General features: G+C 39.2%; 4 protein-coding genes across 6 annotated transcripts; 3 read left to right on the top strand and 1 right to left on the bottom strand.

The window, feature by feature from the left end:
• On the top strand, positions 770-1261 carry LOC105174704 (calcium-transporting ATPase 4, endoplasmic reticulum-type-like). The gene is made up of 2 exons (XM_011096892.1): positions 770-895; positions 974-1261. The coding sequence occupies exons 1-2, from the start codon at positions 770-772 to the stop codon at positions 1259-1261; spliced, it is 414 nt and encodes a 137-aa protein (XP_011095194.1).
• On the top strand, positions 3895-6555 carry LOC105174389 (ABC transporter G family member 20). Its single transcript, XM_011096483.2, has one exon. It carries the CDS (start codon positions 4084-4086, stop codon positions 6295-6297), a length of 2214 nt encoding a protein of 737 aa, XP_011094785.1. The 5' UTR covers positions 3895-4083; the 3' UTR covers positions 6298-6555.
• Positions 8433-12128, top strand: LOC105174388 (serine/arginine-rich splicing factor RS2Z32-like). Its single transcript, XM_011096482.2, has 7 exons — positions 8433-8550; positions 9214-9330; positions 10342-10381; positions 10525-10620; positions 10878-11074; positions 11259-11357; positions 11476-12128. The coding sequence occupies exons 2-7, from the start codon at positions 9221-9223 to the stop codon at positions 11876-11878; spliced, it is 945 nt and encodes a 314-aa protein (XP_011094784.1). The 5' UTR covers positions 8433-8550; positions 9214-9220; the 3' UTR covers positions 11879-12128.
• Positions 13871-16342, bottom strand: LOC105174387. 3 transcript variants are annotated; one of them, XM_011096481.2, is made up of 4 exons: positions 16048-16342; positions 15425-15600; positions 14634-14832; positions 13871-14328 (listed from the first exon to the last, which is right to left on the bottom strand). In XM_011096481.2, the coding sequence occupies exons 1-4, from the start codon at positions 16124-16126 to the stop codon at positions 14096-14098; spliced, it is 687 nt and encodes a 228-aa protein (XP_011094783.1). In that variant the 5' UTR covers positions 16127-16342; the 3' UTR covers positions 13871-14095. The 3 variants fall into 3 exon arrangements, with proteins under 3 accessions (XP_011094783.1, XP_020553220.1, XP_020553219.1); XM_020697561.1 differs by having other exon boundaries at positions 15425-15594; positions 16048-16341; XM_020697560.1 differs by having other exon boundaries at positions 15425-15597; positions 16048-16340.

The raw sequence follows: 16763 nt of genomic DNA, 5'->3' as shown, positions 1-16763 counted from the left end.
GAGAGAAGGGGGGGGGGGGTATCTATGGATGGCAACGCATGCATACAAAGCGATGAATGGAATTTGACTTGGCCGAAATCATCGGTTCGCCACAATACAAGTGGAAACTAAATCATCCCGAGCAACTGTAAATGTTGCTCTCATTACATCTCTGCCTTACTTTGACTGCAAATTTGCTTCCGTAACTGTCGACGTCGTCAATGAAACAATTATTTAATTAGTTGTGCTTATGGTATAATCAAAATAATTGAGTCAATCCCGTTGTAATGATTTAAGTAGAATCAAGATAATTAAATCAATCAGCAAGATTATATATATATATAAAGAAAAAATCAATCAGCAAGAATGATTCGTTATGTAGGCGCACAATTAAAATGCTGGGATTACATGTCTAGAGAGAAAACAGGAAAGTGATCAGGGATTACATAATCAGATGAACCAAGTTGTTTGAGTTAGTGCAAGAATTAATGTTGCTCGATCACTTGAACACATTTCTTGCATCTACTCTTGAATTTGACCGAGACAGGAAGTCTATGGGCGTCATAGCCAATTCTATATCTGGCAAAAAGATCGTCGATGGTCAAGGTAACGTGAGTCTTCCCATGCTTCTCCTTCAATTTGTTACATTTTCAATCACTGCCTCCTAAATGGTTCATTTTTTCAGATGGTTCTGTTGTCAAGTTGGACCAAAATACCAAGGCCAACGTTTTGCAAAACCTACAAGAAATGACAACTAGTGCCTTGCGTTGTCTTGGTTTCACATGCAAAAATGAGCTTCTTGATTTTGACACATGACGGTAATGAAGATCATCCAGCTCACAATCTTCTACTTGAACCATCTAAATATCCTTCAATAGAGTCTGATCTTACATTCTTCGGATTGGTTGGGCTGAGGGTTAGTCTTTTCACCAGCCCAAATTTGCAGCTTGACAGCTTTTCACCGGTTCAAGACTGATTGCTCTGATGTCTTCAGGACCCCCCTCGTGCAGAGGTTTTCCATTCCATTAAAGATTGCAGAGCTGCTGGGACTCGAGTTATAGTAATCAAAGGAGATAACAGGAATACTGCTGAAGCTATATGCCGGGACATAGGTGCATTCGGACAGGGACAAGATATCAATTGTAAAAGCTTGACTGGGAAAGAATTCATAGGACTTGAAGATAAAAGATCCCATCTCCGACAAAGTGGAGGCCTTTTGTTCTCTAGAGCCGAGCCAAAACATAAACAAGAAATTGTGAAGTTTCTCAAAGAAGACAGGTGAAGTGGTCGCCATGACAGGTGATGGAGTGAACGATGCACCGGCCCTGAAACTAGCCGACATAGTAATTGCTGGCAGAGAGGTAAAAGTGCTCATCCTGGACGAATTTTACAGTTTCGCCTTTCACAGCCGGAGCTCAAACCTTCCGTTTTGACAACAACTCTTGTGACTACTTGAAGCAACATGGCAAGGTTAAAACCACAACGCTCTCCCTATCCGTGTTGGTTGCCATTGAAATGTTCAATTCCCTAAACGCCCTGTAGGAGAACACTAGCCTACTCGGGATGCCCCCATGGATCAATCCGTGGCTGCTGATAGCCATGTCAGTCTCATTCGGCCTACACTTTGTGATCATGTACGTCCCATTTTTTGCGAACGTGTGTACCATAGTGCCCCTTGGCCTAAACAAATGGATACTTGTTCTGGCCGTTGCTTCTCCGGTCATCTTAATCGATGAGGCCCTGAAGTTTATTGGGAGGCATGGTAGACGCTCTGCCCGACGATTTTACCCAAACCTAAGTCAGATTAAGGCACACCGGAGAGTAGTTTTCAAGAATTATTCGCCTAACCTTAGTTACTAATCACTTGCTTTCTAGCTATTAGGATTCCCAAATTAACTACACATGAGTATCTTAATTAGTTCATTTGAAACTGTTAACTGTCTTAAAGCAGAGCTGCTTTGTAAGTTACACGGTTGTTCTTTCTATTACAATTTCTATTACTCTGTTGAAATCTTAGAAAGCATCGAAGAACCAATGGTATGTAATACAAGAATTGAGGGGCATCTGGACAAACAGACTTGACGTAAAGGTTTTAGATTTCTTGTGGATTGCTACATCTTGAGAAATTCTTTTGCTGGTTCAGCTAAACACACTGACCACTTTCTCTAAAAAGCGATGTATAATACCAAAAAAACACCCTAATATCGTCTATCTTTGATTCTAAGACAAAGGAAAATCTTTTTAAATTTATCAAAATAAGGCTAATTATTCTATAATCTTACATAGGATATTATGATACTAATGTGCGATAAAAGATCTTATATGCCGGTCTGTCGACTCTGGGAAGCCGTAAAATCTGGTAAGAATCGTTGCAATGGAAAGAAAACAAGAAGATAGAAGGATAAAAGAGTCAACAAATTTCTATTAATTTAAGCCCGCAAAAGAAAAGGTGACAGTAGATGAACACCCTCTACCTACTGTAAATCCATGTTCTCACGAAATTATATACTATGTATGTTTATTATTTGATTATAAAACATTTCGTTGACATTCCGTTCATTGGAGCGGACATGCGTGTCTGGAAACTTGTTGGATTTTGTTCACAAAAGAGACACAAGTGTTAGAAAATTTGATCCCCTCATCAGTGGTTCCAAAGTTGAATTATTGATTGGAATTTTGGAGCTAAAGTAACTCAGGCTTCTGGTTGATCATGCTTGAGAAAAATCGTTAAAATATGAGAAGATGTAAATGAGACAGGTTGCATAATGTCTGTCATATTTGATGACAGCTGAGTTTAACAGCTAAAGATTTGTAAGGAAATTATAAAGATTAAGGGAGGATTAATTTGCAAAATAAGGGTTAGTAATTGATTTTTTGAGAAAGGAATTGGGAAAACTTGCAAATAACATAAAAATATGGTGCGATAATTGATGTGAAGTGATAAAGTATTGAAATGCGGGTGGAAATGAGCATGTACAATGCAAAAAATGAGCTCGGAGATCGTAGCTTTGATATTTTCTGAGAAAAATATAGAGCGTGAGTGATCAAAAATTACAAATTGGATTATACCATTGGAGCAGAATTCTTGAATTTGTAATGGTAATATGTATAACATTAGAAAACTGCAGTTGTTGACTAACTAACAAAAAATCAAATTATACGAAGATATGATCATTTGAATTTGTCTTACCCAATCAACCTGCAATTTGAGGAGTTTGTTATTTATACCTTAACAGGTCGCCTCCGTGGATATAGAGGAAATCAATTGGAGATATTTTAGAATGATGTGGCATGAGGTGTGGAGAGTTCATCAACATGGAATCCCCAATTTGCTGAGTCATCCTACTGAATTGGACCTGTTTTTTGGGCTTGACAGGTTTGTATAAATATAACAATCATGGATTTAGTACCTTACTCGTAGGCCAATAGGAGTAGTCCTATTGGGCTGATCAGTAGGGGGCCCACTTCCTTCATTTTGGACCTTAGAAAAAATGTATCAATATTACTAACTTGATATGATTCATACTGTTTGATATTTCCTAACTTCAATTATGTAAGAAAAAAAATCTATATTAACATTAGGAAGAAGTATCGTGCTATGCAGTGTTTGGGTGATAGCTAAATAGTAGGATTGGTTAAAAGTTGATCCCCTCACACAATGTCTTGATTAGAGCACGAAGATGCATGAGAAAAGCAAAAAAAAAAGTCGGACAAGAAACCTCATAGTGGACTTGGTAGTATAACTGTGACGTCTGTAGTAGAAGACTTGGACTCTGCATCACTCACAACATAGATATTATGTACTGATCCCAAACTAAACTGTTAAAGGCAGTGCAACTCCTCACCTAATCCTCCCCACACTTGCCAACTTTCAAAAACCTCAACTCCACACGAAACACAAACCCACCAAAATTGCACTCACAAATCACATACATAAACGCATTTCTTGCTCCAACACATAAATTAAGTCAAAAAAACACCTTTTCTTGTTCCTTCATACAAATCTTGAAAAGATAGCACAAAATTTTTGGCCAACTTGTATCAACAGTCGCCCCTCCCCTTGTGCTATAATTGGGGTACGAGGAGCAAGACATTGGCAAGCTCATGCGTAGCACCGAATGCGATAAGTTATCCATGGCCTGTGACCTGCCCTTTTTAGGCCCCAGGCAAACCATGGAGCTCCAAGAACTCAGTCGAAAGCCCAAACGTAGTTCTTCGCACACGCTTGGTGAGCTTTTGCAGCATGTTGGTAACTCGGCGGTCGAGCCGTCTCACCAAGTTCTTGATGTCCGTGAACCTGTTTTCCAGCCTGCAGCCTCGATGCCTTTTGTTCTCTCCTTTCATAACCTCACCTATAGTGTCAAAGTCCGTCGAAAAGTCCTGCCCGCCTGTTTTAGCAGGAGTAGTACTAACAATCCCGATAATAGGAACTTGATTGAGCACAAGTCTCGGATGAAAGTTCTGCTGAATGATATCTCAGGAGAGGCGAGGGAAGGTGAAATCATGGCGGTTCTTGGGGCAAGTGGCTCGGGGAAGTCGACATTGATTGATGCTTTGGCAGATCGTATAGCCAGAGAAAGCCTCAAAGGAACGGTTACTTTGAACGGTGAAGTTCTGGAGTCCAAGCTTCTCAAAGTAATATCAGCATATGTTATGCAAGATGATCTGTTGTTTCCTATGTTGACAGTAGAGGAGACCTTCATGTTTTCAGCAGAATTCAGGCTTCCAAGAACCATGTCCAGATCCAGAAAGAAAGCCCGAGTTCAGGCCCTGATAGACCAATTAGGCCTGCGAAGCGCTGCCAAGACTGTGATCGGAGACGAGGCCCACCGTGGGGTTTCTGGTGGTGAAAGGAGGCGCGTTTCTATCGGGACGGACATAATTCACGATCCCATTTTACTGTTTCTTGATGAGCCCACTTCAGGGCTCGACTCCACAAGCGCATACATGGTTGTCAAGGTCCTGCAGAGAATTGCACAGAGTGGAAGTATAGTTATCCTGTCAATTCACCAGCCAAGCTATAGAATCCTCAGCTTGTTAGACCGTCTGATCATTCTTTCTCATGGCCAAACGGTGTTCAGTGGCGCTCCGGGGGTTCTTCCCCAGTTCTTTGCAGAGTTCGGGAAGCCGATCCCCGTAAATGAGGATAAAACTGAATTTGCTCTTGATTACATACGAGAGCTGGAGAGCACACCTGGGGGAACCAAGAATCTGGTGGATTTCAACAAGACATGGCAGAAGAGAAACCCCCTAAGCAGGAGCTCAACAGGGCCAAAACTCTCACTCAAAGATGCCATAAGTGCAAGCATTTCCATGGGGAAACTGGTTTCTGGAGCCACAAACATGGACCCAAACCTCTCATCTTCTGTCCCAAAATACGCGAACCCTTTCTGGAAAGAAATGGTTGTCATAGCAGACAGAGCAATCACAAACTCTAGAAGGGCTCCTGAGCTGTTTGGAGCAAGATTTGGGGCAGTTCTTGTGACTGGAATTATACTCGCCACCATCTTCTGGAGGCTTGACAATTCACCTAAAGGTGTTCAAGAAAGATTAGGCTTCTTCGCCTTTGCCATGTCCACAACTTTCTACACCTGCGCTGAGGCCATACCGGTATTTCTCCTTGAAAGATACATCTTCATGAGAGAAACTGCTTACAACGCTTACCGACGTTCGTCTTACGTTCTCTCTCAATCAATAATCTCCATTCCTTCTCTGCTAATCCTTTCGCTCGCGTTTGCTGTCACTACTTACTGGGCAGTAGGATTAGCAGGCGGCACGTCTGGATTCCTCTTCTACTTCATCTTCATCCTAGCTTCCTTCTGGGCCGGAAGCTCATTCGTCACGTTCCTTTCCGGGATCATCTTCAACCTGATGATGGCTTACACAGTTGTGGTGGCCATTTTGGCCTATTTCTTGCTGTTCAGTGGATTCTTCATAACCCGAGACCGAATCCCATCTTACTGGATCTGGTTCCACTACGCTTCTCTAGTGAAGTACCCTTATCAAGGGGTGATGCAGAACGAGTTTGACGATCCATCCAAGTGCTTTGTCAGGGGCATTCAGGTGTTTGATGGCTCACCACTGAGGGCAGTGCCCGACTCACTGAAGCTCAAGCTTCTGAAATCAATGAGCAAGACTCTGGGGATGAACATCACAAGCTCAACATGTTTAACTACAGGATCAGATATACTGAAACAGAGTGGAGTAACTGACATAGACAAATGGAGCTGCTTGTGGATCACCATTGCTTTGGGGTTTTTCTTCAGAGTTCTGTTCTACTTTGCCCTCTTGATTGGGAGCAAGAATAAGAGAAGGTGATGAGGATGGAAGGACATGATCAATCTGTTAATTTGCTTTGTTGTAAGATTTGATCAGTTAGTTCGTGTATGTCTTCTTCGTTTCTAATGTTAGTTGCAAGAAGTTGTGTGATGAAAGTTGTTAGATTCTTGGCTGAAAGGAGAACACATGAGAGGATAGTTTAAGCAACTTAGAACAACATGCGGTTCTTATGTTTGATCATTTCCAGCAACAATTATTTAGAAAAAAAATGCTATATATTACTTAACTTTTCTCCTTCATCATTCTTCACATTCTTAGATTCGAAAACAATTTTTTTTTTAATTGAATTCGTCCAATTAAGTTAATTCCTTATCAAAGGGGGGCAACTATCATATCTACATCCAAGATCTTGTTAAATCGTACTTTGAGTTGGCAATTGGATTCGTACCCAATAGAACTCGTCTCATATCCCCTAATGGGACAAATTTAGATTCAAAAAATAAAAGTGAGGCGGGTCCTGAATCCTAAAAACCTGTCCGATTTCTTAAAGACCCACCTCGATCTAACATATATATATATATATATTAATTTTATTTATTTATCTTAATTTATCAATATGTCTCGTTTTCCTCATATTTGAATGTCCTAAAGTTTAAATATTAATAAAATATTATATTATTTTATTTGTATCTTATTAGCTACTTGTTCAACAGTTGATGAAAAAATCGTCCAATAATATTTGATGAGGAGAAAGATTAAGAAATTGTTACTAACGTGTAATGCAATGAATTGTTTGGGATGTTTTGTTAAGAAAATAATTTCATTTATATTTGAGAACTTGAATATTTGATGAATAATTTGTATTTGTAATCGCTATGCTGAATTTTTTATATATACTAGTTGTTATTGAAAGCGATTTCCGCGAGCATAGAAAAAATTATAATGTGAGATGAAGAAAAAAAATATAAAAAAACACAAAATATAGTGAGGTGATAAAAAAAATATATATATATGAGAAAAAAGAAATGTGGAGTAAAATAAGAAAAAAATTACAATTGTGTGTTTATTAAAAATATGAAAGCTTGTAAGAAAAAATAAATATGGAGAATATGAGAGAGAAAAAATTAATTGTAACAGGGTTTATTAAAATTATAAAAATTTGTGAGGGCAAAAAATATGGAGAACATGAGAGAGAAAATGGAGTAGTGGGTTGAGAGGAAAAAAAATATAATTTTAAAATAATTAAAAAAATTACAATTACTATATGGCCATTTTTTTAAAGAATAAAATTAATGAAAAGGGAAAAATGGAATAATAAAAACATGGTACGAGCAATGAGGGAAAAAAAAACATCAAAATAATCGGGTCTATCGGATTAGATTTGTCCTGACGGATTTGCATAAAAAAACCGGGGCAGGTGGGTCTCAAGTCCTCTCGAAGTTGGCCGGGGCAGATCCACTCAATAATAAAGTCCGATTTTTTAAAGTAAATAAAAATAAAATAAAATATAAAGTTAGTTACACTTAGATACCTTCCAAAATTGTGAAATTACATTTTTCCCAAAATATTTTAAAATTATATTTATACCCCTTTCGATAATTCATTATTTATATCTGACTTTTTCTTGTTAAAGTTTGGACAAAAATGACCAATGTTAGCAAAATATTTAGATATTTTTCAATTTTGCTCTTCATTTAACACTCTCGTCTATTAATTTTATACTTATAAGAAGAAAAATATATGATTTTAACCTCACTGCATATATAGATACTATTTTTTTTAATAAGTACAAAAATATATATGAGAATGTTAAACGAGTGGCAAAATAAAAAATTTATATAATTTCTTTTGCTAACGTCTGTGTTTTTTATCCACACCCTAGTGGAAGAAGGCCAGGTATAAATGGAGAATTTTCGAATGGGGTGTAAGTGTAAATTTAAAATACTTTTGAGACTAAAATATTTTTGAGAGAAAATGTAATTTGCATTTTTAGAAGAGGTAATTTAGGTCTATATGTAATTAACCCTAAAATATAATTTAATAAATAATTGAGTAGCCTAATAGTTTGGGCCTGAGAGACCTCTTATCATCAAGTAATTGGGCCTACAAGACTGGCACCCCCTCCGGCCCACTCGGTGTTGATTTCTTACCCTTAGATTCAACTAATGAATCTTGGCCGTCAAATATGTCGGTTGGCTCATATAAAAAAGCCATCGGGATCTCAACGCTCACTCTCTTCACGCTGTCCTTAGAAATTAGGGTTGCAATCCGAATTTGAATTTCATCTGAAAGGTTAGCTGTACGGATTTACATACGTCTGCGACGCGTTTTTGTGAATTTGAATTTGTATATGCGCATGCTTCTGTATGTTCACGTTGTGCGTGAATTTTTGTGATTTCTATAGTGATGAATGGATTCCGAATTTGTTTTTACTGATTGTTTAATTGTGTTCTGGTCATTGGTATAGGTGTAAGTTGAGTCTCATGATTGGATTCATTTTATTGTTTTTGAAATTATTCTGTGGAGGGTCTGGAGTTAATTTTGTTGCGGAATTGTTTTAACTGAATTGCCCTCTTGGTCGTTCTCATTTCTATTGCTTAAAAATCTATGGGAGTATTTTCTGAGGTGTATGAAATATTATTTCTATAAGAATCGATTTGTTTACGCACTTCAGCACCCTCTCTCGCATCCCACCATAAAGGGAAAAGGGACACCTTTTTGTTGGGGTGGTGTGGTTGGGGGGGGGGGATGCTGTATTTTGTTTCTTTGGTTTAGTGGCCATAATGATATCTCTTATGGTTTATTCATTTATTCTCTCTTATTGAAGTGAGTTTCATAGCCTTGTTTTTATCTTTTCTCATAATGCATCATCTCTTATTGCAATAGTATAAATCTAACCATCATGCCTTGTTTCATCTCTCTTCTGATTGTTGATTTCAAAATTTGATTCTGCAGCTCAAGGATGCCTCGTTATGAAGATAGGTATGGCAGCACTACTCGCCTCTATGTTGGCCACTTGTCTTCAAGGACCCGTTCGCGTGATTTGGAGCACATCTTCAGTAGATATGGAAGGTAATTAATTGCCATATCTTGTGTGGCAGTACAGTTTGTTGAGCTGCTTTTCTTGCTGAATGGATAAAGTGACGCCTTATGTCTGTGGGACCTGCGTTTTACCCATAGCTGTTGGGGTTCATATTATTTTATGTGGTTTTCCTCTATAGATGAATTCTTTTTGTTATCATTTTCTGTTGTTATTGGAATTCTGATACTTCATCCTTTCTCACCTCACAATGAGTCCTGATACTTTCCTTCTATCTTGACCTTCTGGTGACCATGGTCTGGACAAGTGTAGCTCGCCCTGTATGATTTGTGGAGTTTTAAGTTTTAATATGTTTTCTTGTAATAATAGTCTTAATTTCTTTACAGTATTTTTCAAGTGTCTCCTCTTGGTCCTTTGGCATTGGGAACCAGGATGATGTAATGGTTCTAAAAGTTCTAGTCTCACTGAAATGTATGTAGTGAATGCCTTGGTGTGAACCAAGCTTCAGTCTTCATGGATGTTCTATTTTTGTTGTATAGGTAACTAATAGTTAATGATTTTTTTTTACCTTTATCCAATGTGTAATTATTCCCTCAATCTTAGTTCTACATCAGAGATCTCCCGCTGTAGGGTATAGTTTTGCTGCTCACCTCAGTAAGAACATAGTTGCTTTGCAGGCCTGGTTCTTGCTTGGGCATCTTTGTAATCTTGTTATTTGTGAAGGAACAATGTGACCTAGGTTCTTTTGAGTTTGACTTTAATGGTTCTGTTGAAGGTTTTCTGAGCCTTTGCCTGACCTGGTGGTCAATGGTGGGAGGGTGGACTTTGCCTGACCTGGTGGTCAATTGTGAGAGGGTGGACTTGGTGGAATTTCTTGGCGATTGTTAGAAGCCTTTGGCGATTTTCTGTGTTGTCTTTGCATGTTTTTATGGAATTTGCAACAATCAAACTGGTGTTTAGTTCGTCTTGAGGACCAAGTTTCATGCACTGCAGTGCGTAAGTAGTTATGATGGCCTTACTGTTTCTGGAAACCATTTCCGCAGAGTACGCGATGTGGATATGAAGCGAGACTACGCCTTTGTCGTATGTACCAGCACTCTCTCTTGTTGCTTATGAATATTTAAGACATCATGTCTTGTCATTCTAAGTTTAAGCTGATAGGGTGATTTGTAAATTACACACTATGGTTTCTTGTGTTGGCTTTTCCTTCCTTTAAAACTATACAGGAGTTCAGTGACCCACGGGATGCTGATGATGCAAGATATAACTTGGACGGGAGAGATGTTGATGGACGGCGTATCATCGTGGAATTTGCCAAGGGAGTAAGTTACTCTTGAACCTTTCCTGATTAATTCCTTGCGGTTGTTTTTGGGAATTTCTGGTAAAGAATGGCATCTCAAGATGAGGATATGTTGATGCTGTGTTTGTTTGGTGGATTTGTATTTGCTGATTGAGGTTTTCAGCCGAATCAATTACCATTTGTTTATTTGTTCAAGAATGCGTTAGTATGTGTGGATGTTATAATCTGGTTTCGTTGCTTGTGAAAATTTATCTCTGAAATTAAACAATATGGATACAGGTGCCACGTGGACCTGGGGGAGTTCGAGAGTATGTGGGCAGAGGTCCTGCTCCAGGTTCTGGGCGCTGCTTCAATTGTGGCATTGATGGCCATTGGGCTCGAGATTGCAAGGCTGGAGACTGGAAAAATAAATGTTATCGCTGTGGGGAAAGAGGTCACATTGAAAGAAACTGCCAGAACAGCCCCAAGAAACTGAGGTATGTTTTGTTGGGTAGGCTGTTGATCTTATGTTTTAGTTGCTTTGCTTGCACAAGATTTTTTCAATTGTTTGTGTGTTACTGAATGTGCTGACCTTCACTTGATTCATCTGTTATGAAATCCGGTAAAAACCTTGCAAATTGCTAATTGCTAGATGTTTTCTGTCTTTTCATGATGCTTTAGTGGACGCGGTAGAAGTTATTCACGGTCGCCTGTGAGGTCACGTTCGCCCCGCCGTGGCAGGAGTAGGAGTCGAAGTTTCAGCAGAAGTCGTAGCTACAGGTAAGGTTTTTTTTTTTTTAATGGTTTCAGAATGTCTAGCTTCGGATTAGTTTCAAAATCTGATTATGTCATGAAAATTTTGGACTTAATTTTCACACTTGGTTCAATGATTGCACAGCCGGTCAAGGTCACCTGCAAGAAGAGGCCGTGATGCTGAGTATAAAGAAAGGAGATCAAGGAGTCCAGGAGCGGAAAGCCCTGAGCCAAAGAGGGGTTCTTCTCCCCCTAAGACAAGGAAGCGCAGTGCAACTCCCGATAGAGATGCCCCAAGAGAGAGAAGCCCTTCACCTGGTAGAGCTAGAATGGAGAAGGAGCAAGATGGGTATAACAGTGACAGCCCTAAGGAGACCAGCCGAAGCCCTGTGAGCCCTGCAGCTAGGAGGTATGATGAGAGCCCTTATGCTGCAAACGGGCGCAATCGCAGCCCTAGCCCAAGGGATGACAGGAGCCCGAGGGATGACAGGAGTCCTGTTGAAGATGATGATACAGTGCGCTCTCCCCGAGGCAGCGAATCTCCTTGAATGCATGATGAAGGTGATAGGAAGTGTGGTGTGGTTACTAGGGTTGTTTGATCTCTACTTACGTTTGATGTTCTGCACTTTAGTTGCTGTCTATGTTTGAGGATAAAGGTACCAAACGCTAGCTTCTATCCTATTTTGGAAAATGAGGAACCATGGACGTCTTCACCCTTTGCAATCTGCATATGTATTTTTAGCTTGACCATATTGTATGGAGCTCTAAAATCTTTAAATGCTGTCTCTATTGCTTTCATCCTTGTCGTCACCTCGATCGTTTAACTCTTCAGCTTGTGGTTTCCATTTGAGCATCAATGATGGGAGAATGGAGAACAATCATATACAAGCTCGGTATTTGACATGTTCAACATCCTACTTCTAACACGAGGAGAAACAGGGATGGCAAAACAATGACCGACTAAGATATTGATCTGCTTTCTACTGAAATGGTGTGGTTGATTCGGTAACTTACAAGGTTGTTGGTTCAATGAGCAGATGAGGTCCCTTCTCAACTTCATGCAATCAAGAGTTGCTCACGTGGGAGTCAGTATGGTTCCCTCTCACTTATTGGCATCATCGAGATCATCTTGCCTGCTGTAGTCTCTTTAGCACAAGATGCCAAGGCAATCCGACTTTATTGTGGAAAGATGCTTTTTCCCGCTTTTGGTCTTTGTTCTCCCGTCAACATCCTAGATAGTTATCGAATCGAATCATTTCTGGCAAGTTAGTTTAATACAGAATTCGACATACTTGAGTTGCGTTACGTTCCAGAGTCACATTTATGCTGAGAAATGAGTAGTTTCAGAATCCTGAATAAGATTCTGAACTATGTATATTTGATAGAAAGAAAAGCCGCATGGAATTTCGGGGCCAAAAATTATTTTTGTAGTAAGACAGCCAATCACCAGAAGAATGGGCGGCCTAACTCGCCTCTGAAAATTTTGGATGCAGAAGCGTATCGAGTCTGGACTAATTCTTTTCCACTAACCGTGATTACGCAAGTTGAATGCATCCTTATGGGTGCTTTCTTGAAGAGTAGGTGTGGTATTTTGCTTTATCTGTCACAATTCGTTTTCATACTCGGGAATATATTCCAAAATTTCTTTCGGACAACATGCCACGGCATTGTGGCTATTCTATGGTAAATCCTTTGGGGGGCGGGGGGGGGGGGGGGGGGGGGGGGGGGGGCATCAATCCTATATAACAACCCTTGCTCTGCTCTCTGAAGTTCTAAAATACTCGTAACTTCTCTTCTACAAGCTGCAATGCAAGAATCCAGCATTCTGCTGTATAACGATTCTGGTTTTCTCAGCAACAAATCATTTCATTTGACTTTGCCCGACAGTGTCTATGGCGATTGTTGGTTATACGGAGAACAGGTTCTCTCTTCAGAAGAGGGATCCTATGATGATTCTTTCTACTTGACTTATGATGAGGTTGGCGACTATTCAAGCTGCTCTCTGGACACCGATGGAGTGGCTAATCAAGATGACAGAGGAACAGAGACACCATATGATAGCAGTAGAATCTGGCTTGAGGCCTACTTTGGGGGCAAGTGGGGAGAAAATGAAAGCCACTCTAGCGAAGGGTATGGAAGCTATGGAACATATGGGAGCAGCTTCGAGAAAGAAGGAAGTCCTCTGTATGATGAAGACAAGAACCACAGTTGCTATGGCTACAACGAGGACATGCACTCCGATTACACTAAAAATCAGTGGGCTGACTTCACTGGTTTGGGCTTTGGGGATGATGATACTGAGGATAAAATTATTCCGTACAGCAGCTGGAATGCCTGGGGGGCGTCGATATTATACGAGTCAATCTTTGGTTACTAGCTCAGTTACAGATGATGAGTCAGAAAGCAGTTGGTTCTTTTTCTCCTCTTGGGAGATCACCTTTTTCTTAGTTTTTGCTTGGCCGATGAACACAGGTAATGGAATACATGCATTTTGATTGTAATCTAGGGGATCTCGAACTTCTTGTAAAGACAATAAAGGATACGCTGATAATGCCATTTCTCCTTTGGATTCTCCAAAATCATGGAACATATACAAGTCGTCTGTAGTTCTTGCGTTTTGTGTGTCCAAAAATCCATGGCCATGCGATGCATTAATTTTGTACAGGGGAATCATGCAAACTATGCCTAGTTGGATTGTCAATTGGTAGTTGAGAACTTTGCTATACACATGAAGTTAAAGAGGCACAAGTATAAAGGGGAACAACTCAAACTATATGGCTCAGGGGGCCGATACCCAATTCATCCTCAATGTCATCACCTTCTTCAAACAGTTTCAGGAACCTTGCCTGCTCTTGCTGCTTCTTTCTTTTCTGCCAGTACTTGTATGCAGTTACGAAGCCAGCAATAAATACAACTGAGACTAAAGCACAGATAACCAGAATCACAGCCCAATGCATCTCCTTCGGGCTATTGTTTGATTTGGATGAGTGATTTGAAGCTGGAAAACAAATGCAAATCAACCATTTTATCATCATTGTTTGATCCTATTTACAAGAACAGCCCTTGTTCAAGTTTAACACAGAAAAGCGTCACACAGACATTTAGAATTAGGGGACTCGGGACAGAGAATATATCTGTTGGCCCATCATGTGGTCAAGATCAACATCTTATGCTAACATTAAGTAGGTTCAGAAAGTATCTGAATCACAATCTTGTGAAAGTAACGGCTTAGCGCGATAGATGATAGACCACATGAAAAGGTGAACAAGAGATGACGGAAACTCTGATAGAATTAAGACTTACCGCCTCCAAGTCGGACACATTCTGGGCATAGAAATGTGGCATTGAGCTCTTTCTCTTTGTAATGAATGTATCTCCCATCTGACCTCATGAAATCCGATGCACAAAATTCCCACTCGTCAAATACATCATTGGGTACGAAAGTGTCCTTCTCATAGAATCCACAACGCTTGCACTTTATATCTTGAAGTTCTGTTAGAGGCTGGAAAGATCACAAGCATATTAACATCATTAAGACTAAACATTCAATACACACCCGAATCCAGAAATTACATCATAATCTACCTGTCCAGAGTAACCAGTTTCCAACAACCATAGCCAACAATTGATGTAACATGAAGTAGCCAACCACTCAGATCACAATACAAATTTCAGATGCATAATGAGATACTTGTATAAAGTATTTGTGTCACTAAAAATGTCAGGAAGAATCCTTTAACAGGGGTTGCAGGATCACACAATTTTTATTCCATAAGATAATTCGTCCTATGATAAACTCCAGCAGTGATTATGAATAATTTATAGCAGAGAAGACCAGCCAAATAGGCAAAGAAACTCTCTTAGTGTAATGAGAACTAAAAATGTCAGAGTTCCACAAACTAGAGAAATATAGAAAGCCTGACAATTTTCATGAAGTAAGGGCTGCAATTTTCAAGAAGGAAACATAAATTGCAGCAGATTTACCAGCACCACTATCTAAATCGTACAAGAGAATTTCAACCTGCACCCTCATGTCCAGAACCTTAGCCAACTATCACAACTAATTTGTTAGATTCTCGTAATAAACCCTTTACCTGCCAGGACTCTTCACCTTTAAATGAGTAAAAGACATGTTTTTCTTTCACATCAGGTAAAACTGTCATGTTCTCCCCTTTGCACTGGAAATAAACCGTCGGCTTGGATGGGAACCATTCATGGGTTCTGAATATCTCTATGGAATCAAGGGTAACAACTGCAGCTGATACTACTGCTAGAGACAGAAAATGGAGAAGAAGGATTACTATCAACCCAACAGTGGTGTGTCCACGAAAGAATAGCATATATATACACGTAGATTTACACTATGTATCCTAGTGTGTGTCTGTACCCGTTCACTTTCAGTTCCACAACAATCTCAGGCAGACATTTTTATTCGTGAAAAGACATAGGTGACTCTGTACAATGAGAAGCTAAATTACAAAGTCGTTTTCCTTATTCTCCGATAACCACACTACATTTTTCTATCAGGTGCAACAGATTTGCTCGATAATTAAAACAAAAGTTAAACTCTCAAAATTTGGTTTTTTCAACAAAATCACTAATTTCACCAATAGCACACACCACCCATGACTGCGTAGTTATTTATCATTTTCAATGAATCATAATATAGCAACTATCAACGGAAAGAATTCTCATATTGAATGAGGAAAAAACTTACCTGTAGAGTAGCTTAGGACAATCGAACATAACAATAACAACACACAAGAAACCCTAGGTCTGAAAAGACGACGGATCATCGGCACGGTGATCCTTGCTGCCCGCAAACTACGATCAATCGACAGAGTAAAAGAAATCCAAACTGTTTAATTAGATCGAACACAGTGCTTAGGCAGGGTTTTGGTTCTCCCTTTGAGGTCAACAGCTGGCGTGCAGATAGAGCAATCAGGAAGGGGGAGAATCGGCTTCGCGCGTTTTTCAAAGGTCGTTGTGATGTTGGGTTGTTCGCTTTGCAGTTAAAGGTTGTACCTTAATGACGTCGGGTTGGGCCGGTAACCGACTTTACCCATTAGATCGATTCCGTTGATTTTCATATCAATTAACAATTAATCACCAACTATTAACAATTGTTATTATTTATTTAAATCATAAATGAGACAAAAAAAGTTCATACCTCTAACGACATATATAACGATAGTTTGGTTAAAAAAAATTATTTAACGTAGAATAAATCAATAATAAATAAATATGAGTATTTATTCAATCTTTTTGCTAATATCAACATATAAATGAGGGATATATTTTTTAAACAAAAAAATTAAATAAAAATTTTAAAATATTTATGAATAATTATACCAAACATAAAAAGACGAGATGGTGTAAATGTGTAATGATTCCTAATTAGTATTAATAAAATGAATGGAAGTTAAAGCAAAA

The sequence above is a fragment of the Sesamum indicum genome, linkage group LG11 (genome assembly GCF_000512975.1).
Source record: "Sesamum indicum cultivar Zhongzhi No. 13 linkage group LG11, S_indicum_v1.0, whole genome shotgun sequence".
Lineage (NCBI taxonomy): Eukaryota > Viridiplantae > Streptophyta > Magnoliopsida > Lamiales > Pedaliaceae > Sesamum > Sesamum indicum.
Note: the sequence above shows the minus strand (reverse complement) of the source record. Positions and strands in the feature narration are given on the sequence as shown.

Bases quoted from the DNA above. Each gene is read 5' to 3' on its own strand.
- LOC105174387 (XM_011096481.2), bottom strand. From the start codon at position 16,126: ATGATCCGTCGTCTTTTCAGACCTAGGGTTTCTTGTGTGTTGTTATTG. The intron at 15,601-16,047 runs GTAAGTTTTTTC...TTCTGTCTCTAG, and splicing joins TGTCCTAAGCTACTCTACAG to CAGTAGTATCAGCTGCAGTT. The intron at 14,329-14,633 runs GTAAGTCTTAAT...TTTGTTTTCCAG, and splicing joins ATGTGTCCGACTTGGAGGCG to CTTCAAATCACTCATCCAAA.
- LOC105174704 (XM_011096892.1), top strand. From the start codon at position 770: ATGAGCTTCTTGATTTTGACACATGACGGTAATGAAGATCATCCAGCT. The intron at 896-973 runs GTTAGTCTTTTC...TGATGTCTTCAG, and splicing joins TCGGATTGGTTGGGCTGAGG to GACCCCCCTCGTGCAGAGGT.
- LOC105174389 (XM_011096483.2), top strand. From the start codon at position 4,084: ATGCGTAGCACCGAATGCGATAAGTTATCCATGGCCTGTGACCTGCCC.
- LOC105174388 (XM_011096482.2), top strand. From the start codon at position 9,221: ATGCCTCGTTATGAAGATAGGTATGGCAGCACTACTCGCCTCTATGTT. The intron at 10,382-10,524 runs GTATGTACCAGC...AAAACTATACAG, and splicing joins AGCGAGACTACGCCTTTGTC to GAGTTCAGTGACCCACGGGA. The intron at 11,075-11,258 runs GTATGTTTTGTT...ATGATGCTTTAG, and splicing joins AACAGCCCCAAGAAACTGAG to TGGACGCGGTAGAAGTTATT.